Raw genomic sequence first — 8,077 nt, 5'->3', positions numbered from 1 at the left:
GACCGAAGTCCGAAATTGACTAAGCATAACATAGCATAGCATAAACATATCAACTAGCATAAGCACATATACTACATACTGCATCGGACCGAAGTCCGAAACACATGACACAAAGACATGCTTGAATCACAAAGACATCAAGCACACTGATCTACTGCATCGGACCAAAGTCCGGAGCTACTGCTAACTAGACGGGCCGACATTGTCGTCGTAGACCCGTTCATACTAGAAGGAAACTCACCAGTACTGTTGAAATCTGCTGATAATCATTTTATAGTTTTATCTTTTCTTGTTTTTGTCACTCTCTCATTTGTAACAATAAAGAGTAAATTAAAGTCTTGGTCGGAGTTGATGGTTACACCTCTTGATCGGATGCCACCAACTCCACCACTGTCGTCAGAGATATAGGCAAGAGAGACGAGAGTGGGATTAGCGGTGGTTGAGCAGTGTCGATGAAGGTGGAGGATCGGAGGACTAAATTTGCTAAAGAGCTAATAAAGGGATGATAAATGAGGGTTGGCAATAGTCGGAGAAAAAGGCCAATGGTGGCGATTGGGGAGAGAGAAATAGAAGTTTCGTTGGCTTTCCAAACAAGGTTTTACATTGATCGAATCTACAGGTTTTACACCAATTTAATATATATATATATATATATATATATATATATATATATATATATATATATATATATATATATATATATATATATATGGTGGCCGGAGTTGCAGGTCCGAGAGAGAGAGAGAGAGAAAGAGAAAGAGTGGGGGGAGAGAGAGAGATAGACTTCCAGGTAGCGGCTGGCATTTCAAGGGGGAGAGGAAAGTGGAAGGTGGAGAAGGAAGATAAGATATCGATGATGGAAGAAGTGGTTGGGGTAGGTTCCAACATCGACGTCGCCATCAGAGGTTACTTGAAGTGGGACCACTTTTTGGAGAGACAATAATAACATTGATGATGTTGTTATTAAGGGTGAGCTCAGAACCAGTTTAGTTGGATTGAGTGGACCAAAAACTAGACCGATTAGCCAGATCGGTGTCGGTCTTGATTTTCGTTAATTGCCAAATTGGAACTAGTACACAACTTGTTATGTAGTAGATACAACTCAATGAAGCCATGATCTAATTTGTTCTACTTATATACACTATGTTTCAGGGCATGTACTCAATGAATATGTAACCAAATTTAATGTTTATATAATCTAAAATAAAGTACAAACAGTAACATACATATTGAAAATATAATCATGTCATTTCAACTTGTAACGAAGGAGTTATGTAGGTTTAAAAAATATGAAATTTTTTTACTTAATTTTGAAACAAAAAACAATTTAGATTTGATACCATGTGTTCTGGAGCTTATAACCCAATCAATATGTAACCAAATAAGGTGTTTATATAGTCTTAAAAGTAAAAACGATAAACGATCTAAAAAATAATGTTATAATGTCATTCCGACTTCAACCTAAGGAGCTATGCATTTTAAAAAAAAAAATAAATAAATAAATAAATAAGATAGATTGCAATTCAATGTTGAAACACAAAAACAATTCAACTTTAATATCATATGTTTAAGAGCACGTAACACAATCAACATGTAACCAAATAATGTGTTTATATAGTTATAAATGAAAAACAAACAGGAAACTACATGTTGAAAAAAATCATATCATTTTATCTTCAAATAAATGGGTTATGCATGTCTAAAAAATAAAAAATATAAGTCAATGTTTAAACAAATTTCAAATTGCTCCTATTTACCTGAAACTTATGGCACCGAACCGGTTTGGAACCAGAACCAATTAAGCCACATATGAAGAACCGATAATCGGATGTATTCTCAAAACATGTCTTTGTTCGGTACTGGTTTTGGTCTAGGCCGATGCAGCTAGTCCAAATGTTCACCCTAGTTATTAAATGTTTGGCCTTTTAGGGTTTTTTTTTTTTTTTTAATTTTTAACAGAAATGGTCCTTATATATATATATATATATATATATATATATATATATATATATAATATGGTAATTTACAAGAGTTTAAAAGGAGGAATATAAAAGGTGACTATGATATCAAGCAAAGATGAATTTTGCCAACCATAAAAATTAGTAGTGTCAAATTTCCAAAATTATGACCAAACATGTATAAAGGTATAAAATACAAGGACCAAAAATGTAATATATCAGTTTATTCTTCTAGATTTCAAATCGTTCAAGATTGACGTCTGACTTTTCTGTGAATTTTCATGTTTCTTTATTTTTGTAGCGTGGAAGACGAGTATGCGTTCCATGATTTCCATCGCTTACCCCAATTATTACATTCTTCATTGATTTATTGCGGACGCTATATATAGGTGTTGTTTTATCCAACTTTTCATCTCAACTTGAAATCATCTTCTACAAGAGCTTCCTTTTAGCGGTTTTTTCTTTCATTATCTGCGACGTTATCGTAACTTGAATCGTCTCTACAAAAGGTTTCTCTCAGTGGGTTATCCTTTTCAATCCAAAAAAAAAAAGAACGCAAGATGACTTGGATTTCAATTTTTACGGGCAAATCGGGATTTGCTGCTTCTTCTACAGCTGAAGATGTTACTAAAGGAATCGATGGAACTGGCCTCACCGCCATCGTTACTGGTAATTTTCCTTCTAATGCATTTGTGTTGTGTTCGTGTACTCTGTTTCTGATTGATGATAGAACATGTCCAATTAATCATTTGGAGGGGAAAGAAAAACTCAACCGTTGATTTTGCAGAAACTATTTTCCGATTGTGCAGCAATTTAACGCATAACATATTTTAACTGTATAAATATTTCATGAAGTTAAAACCCTGATGAATTTCGATTCAGATTTAAACGTGATCTGCATATTATGAACCGTTTTTGCATCTAATCTAACATCTAACATGTTCTAATAAATAAAACCAAAATCTCCTCAAATTCAGTCCTTTGACACCCCTGTTTTATATGACTTTCAGGAGCTACAAGCGGTATCGGATTAGAAACAACACGTGTCCTTGCCTTACGTGGAGTACATGTCATTATGCCAGTCAGAACCCTCGAATCTGGTAAAAAAGTGAAAGAAAGCATCGTCGAAAAAATCCCGAATGCCAAGATTGATGTGATGGAGTTAGATATCAGCTCACTTGAATCCGTACGACAATTTGCTTCACAATATTGTTCAAAGGGGTATCCTTTGAACATCTTGATGTAAGAAAAACTCATTTGATCGATCATGCATTTAAAACACTTGTTGGGATGCTGGAAATGAACTGATTTTATCAATTTTTTGTGTTAAAAGTCTGAATGCAGGGATTATGACTCCTCCCTTCTCTCTTAGCAAAGACAACATTGAATTGCAATTTGCAACCAACCATGTTGGTATGTCATGATTTCCATATACTTGTATATGTTATTTTAGATGCAGAAAGGAACATACATGGTGATGAATAAGAATTTGTTCTGTTTTGTGTAGGTAACTTCTTATTGACAAACTTGTTATTGGATACCATGAAAAAGAAGACTGCAACAGAAAGTGGGAAAGAAGGAAGGATCGTTATTCTTTCATCCGAGATTCATAGGATGAGCTACAAAGAAGGCATTAGGTTCGACAAAATCAATGACGAGAACAGGTAAACCTTCAATCTAAATCGTCTCTTATTTCTTTCAAGATTCAAAGCATCCTTTAATTTCATTATATTCTATAAACATTCTATTAATATATGGTGTTTATTGGTAATTTGTGATACAGTTATAGTGCATTCTCAGCTTATGGGCAATCAAAGCTTGCAAATGCATTGCATGCAAAAGAGCTGACAAGACGGTTTCAGGAAGAAGGTGTGAATATAACGGCGAATTGTCTGCACCCTGGAATTATTGCAACAGGACTTGCACGCCATGGTGGTTTCAATGGTATATCTCAACTCCTAATTAATTTCACCTATTATTTTTCACAAGAAATTAGCTAGTCATCTTTTTTCATGCATGATGATGATGTGGTTACTTATGTTGGTATGTACAGCTTTTTTCTATGGTGTGTTCAACCGTTTCTTGAAGAACATCCCACAGGGAGCTGCAACTACATGCTATGTCGCCTTGAACCCACAAGTTAAGGGCGTCAGTGGTGAGTATTTTGCAGACAGCAACTTGGGTAAAGCAAGCAAACATGCTCAAGATCCGGAACTCGCCAAGAAGCTCTGGGATTTCAGTTTGAACTTGACCAAATCCAAGTAGTCTCCTTCTCAACTTCTTGGACCATTGTATGTTTGATGTAATATAATATAATGATAATGTATGTTTGCATAGCGATGAAATTTGTTTTAACCAGAGTCCAGAGTTGTGATTTGTGAATATCTTATGTAATCCTTTTTTGCTTTTTATGATGAATGAACCTCTTTTTTTGCGACTATGATAATTGATAACATAGGCCACTCTCATTCAACTTTTACATTGATGTCATTTATATCAAATACAAATAACACCCTTAATTTGAGTTTTTAATTTATTTCTGAAGAAGTGTAGATAAAAATTTATACACAGTTCAGTGGCATCTTAATAGATCAAATAAGTTTAATTGAATTTTAAATTAAAGCACCGAAAAGGTCTAAACAACTTGTCTCGGATTCCAGTGACATGGGCGGATGTACTGTGGAAAGATGAGGAGAGCCGCCCCTCTTGGATGTATTGTAGACACATGCAATGGATTTGAATTATCAATTATGAATAGACCCCTCTAAAAAAATAAGAGGCCCACAATAAATCTAATTCTTATATAAAAAGTGAAATTTAGAGACGAAGGGCCCTCTTTTTTTTCATATTCTTACGTTACTCTATCTCTTTCTCTTTTATCGTAGAGGAGTTTATACAAATGATCCCTATAGTATGTTAAAAGAACTTAGATTTTACACCCCTCTCTCTCTCTCTTTGAATCCCGTCCCTTTCTCTTTTATCTTAGAGTAGTTTACAGAAATGGTCCTTAATTATGTTAACAAAAACTTATGTTTAGATTACATATATCACATGTTGGAATATTAGTCCCTAAAAAGAAGGGGATGTGCATAACCTAACCGATTCAATTCAAATTTTAAGCCCACCAATCGATTGGGTTGGATATCCGGTTACAATTGGACTGAATTGGTATCAAAATTTCAAAATACAGTTAGATTTGATAAGTTATTTGATCACCATGAAAATCCGATGGATCCGTACTAAATCGATCTAATATTAATCTAATTAGGCAATTACAATCCAATATTATCATCCAATTAATATTAGAAAAAATTACAAATATAACCAATTCTCTTAATGTTTTTGCATGTTTGAACCTTGGTCATTGAAGTTGAAGACTTGAGTTGTCGTTTGTTAGTCTTATTTATCGTATGTGCGTTTGGTTTAGTTTTAATTACCATAATTATATTTGGTTGTTATTGGATAGAATTGGATTTAGATTTGTTGGATAATGGATAACCAATCAAATATATATAATGGATAAAACCAATCCAATCCAATATCCAATTGGATCGGTTCATTTCGGTTGCATATATGAATTGCATCGGATTGGTTGACAAAATCCAACATCTAATGAATAACTGAATTGGATCGGTTCAATCAAAATACATTGGATTTAAACCGATAAACACCGCTATTAAAAAGTGATTTGTTGTCGGTTGTTGCCATTGAGTTATCTCCTAATTCATGTCACATGTTTCTTGAGCCGCATAGTGAATGACAGGATGCAGCGTATATTGCTCAAAATATATAGTAGGGCTCGCAATTCTCGACACGACACGTGACACGACACGAAATAAATGGGTTAAGGTTGAGTTTTTCAACCCACCAACCCGCTAACCCGTCAACCGCCAACCCGTTTATTAAACGGGTCATATATGGGTTTCTCAAAAAATAAACGGGTTGACCAGCCAACCCGTTTATATTCTTAATAAAAAAAAATTATTTTATTTTTAAATGTATTTATGTATCAAGTATTAATATTTAATAAGTATTACATAATATATATATCATTTATTCATAGACCATTTGACTGTTTTGACATTATGACTCGTAGTGGATGGTCTAATGTCATAAGTCGTAACCTATAAGGCTAAGTCTGTAACATGTTTCTATGAATATTTTTAATTTTTATTTGGATGTTTAAGACTTAAATATCTAAAATTCGGACCCATGAACCCAAAACTGACCCACGAACCTGTCAACTTGTGAACCCGTATAAATAAATGGGTTGGTGGGTCATAAATGAGTTTATGTTCCAAACCCGTCAACCCGTGACCTGTATATTTAAATGGGTCGTGTTTGGATTGACATATTTTGACCCGCCAACCCGAACACGACATGATTGTCATGCCTAATATATAGTGAATGTCAAGGCGGCCGGCCACAAGACCACGACCGTGTTTTTATCATAAGTAAAAGGTAAAGTTAATAAAACGTGTAGTCTATGCCTGTGGAGTAGGCATAATTGTCTTACTTGTACCACCGACAAAGTAGATGTTAAATATTTAACCCTTGGAAATTATTATTTTCCTTTAACATAGTTGTAAATAAATTAAACTTGTTGTAAAATTGAAGTAAATATGTTGGAAGCTGTTTGGACAACTATTGTACGTTAGGTATGCATAAATAATTAATCAATTTTTTAATTAATTATTTTATCCTAATGAAATAGATTTCCAAAAAAAAAAATGAAAACATTCAAATCCAAGATGATGAAGATGATAATTTGACAAACTTAACTTATCTTCGTTTGATTACAATTGCGAATAGATAATTTATGTAGCTTATAAACATGAGTGTATCCTTGGGGATTTCATCACAGAGGCTGTCGATCACAAGGAATGATTGAGAGGAAGAAATCAAAAAAAATAAAGAACATGACATTTTGGTTACTTCATTTCTCAATTTATGTTTTTTTCTATCAATGGGTAAGTGTGTATCCCATTGGTTTCAATGGATTTTGTTTGTATATTATAGACCCTCATAAAAAAAAGTTTAATTTGTTAAAGCCAAAATCATCTCTAGATTAGGTTTCAAAAAATTGTTGGTTTCTTCCTTAAACCTAAATCTAAAAGTAAATCGGACATCAAAACAATAAACATGTAAGATAGGACATCAATGATTTTGATATATTAGTTTATGGTTGTAATGGATCATTTGGACAACCATCTTTACCTAATTTGGTAGGTCGACTGCCTAGGTTTAAATTACGGTTACACGTTTACCTAGTTTTTGTTTATGTTGTTTCGGTAAAAGTTTTGATGTTTGAGGGTTATAGTGGATTGATTTACATAAAAAGACCAGGAAAACTTTTTGAAGCAATAGGTTAGTACCTTATCTGAGACATGATGATATAGATATCACGGTCAATTCTTATAGTTTCTGATAGACACATGTGTTTATTCTAGATTTCTTGCTACAATACGTATATGGTTTTCCATAACACACTTCCTTATCAAAATACAATATTTTACCATTTATGTTATGTGCTAAGAAACACCTCTCATATGAACTATTTGAAATAATCATTTTAAAAACAAGGTACAAGATATTTTAGAAAATCTTAAGTGTGGATAAAGGTCCCAAACAATAAATCTAAAATAGTTCCGTAGTCTTAATAAAGTTAGAAAATTTTGACGGCATATAATCTCTCACAAGGATAAGGTAAGTAAAATTTGGCAACACAAAATAGATCACTGTTCTAAACATTCCATCATTCTTCTATCTTCATTCGTTATTTAAAGTTGTTTAATCTAAACACATGTCAAAATAGATAGATTATGCTTGACTAAATATCATTTCTAAGCATCATACACTTGTTATGAATTACGTGTAAGAAAAAAAAAATTATCTATATTACTAATCATACGTGGGACCATGGAGACACACACTAAAAGCCTTAAAATATCATAATAAACAATAAATATTTATTAAATAAAATTTATTTTAACAACTTAAAATAAATAAATAGTTATTTATTTTGATCAAATAATTAAATAGAAGAGTTTTACTAAATAGTTAATGAAAGAGCTTTATTAATGTCAATGATAGCTATATGATTATCTTAATTGTTGGAC

General features: G+C 32.9%; 1 protein-coding gene across 1 annotated transcript; it reads left to right on the top strand.

The window, feature by feature from the left end:
* The first annotated feature begins 2,372 nt into the window (after window positions 1–2,372).
* LOC145091463 (short-chain dehydrogenase TIC 32, chloroplastic-like) lies at window positions 2,373–4,398 on the top strand. The gene is made up of 6 exons (XM_079029195.1): window positions 2,373–2,627; window positions 2,969–3,200; window positions 3,292–3,371; window positions 3,466–3,622; window positions 3,742–3,902; window positions 4,012–4,398. The coding sequence occupies exons 1-6, from the start codon at window positions 2,519–2,521 to the stop codon at window positions 4,221–4,223; spliced, it is 951 nt and encodes a 316-aa protein (XP_078885321.1). The 5' UTR covers window positions 2,373–2,518; the 3' UTR covers window positions 4,224–4,398.
* The last annotated feature ends 3,679 nt before the right edge of the window (window positions 4,399–8,077 follow it).

Source organism: Lactuca serriola, chromosome 3, assembly GCF_051521515.1.
Source record: "Lactuca serriola cultivar US96UC23 chromosome 3, Lser_US96UC23_V15, whole genome shotgun sequence".
NCBI lineage: Eukaryota > Viridiplantae > Streptophyta > Magnoliopsida > Asterales > Asteraceae > Lactuca > Lactuca serriola.
The sequence above is the reverse complement of the archived record's forward strand: the minus strand, read 5'-3'. Positions and strand labels throughout refer to the sequence as shown.

Coding starts and splice junctions, on each gene's coding strand:
- LOC145091463 (XM_079029195.1), top strand. CDS start 2,519: ATGACTTGGATTTCAATTTTTACGGGCAAATCGGGATTTGCTGCTTCT. Junction 2,628..2,968: donor CCTCACCGCCATCGTTACTG/GTAATTTTCCTT, acceptor TATGACTTTCAG/GAGCTACAAGCGGTATCGGA. Junction 3,201..3,291: donor TATCCTTTGAACATCTTGAT/GTAAGAAAAACT, acceptor TTGTGTTAAAAG/TCTGAATGCAGGGATTATGA.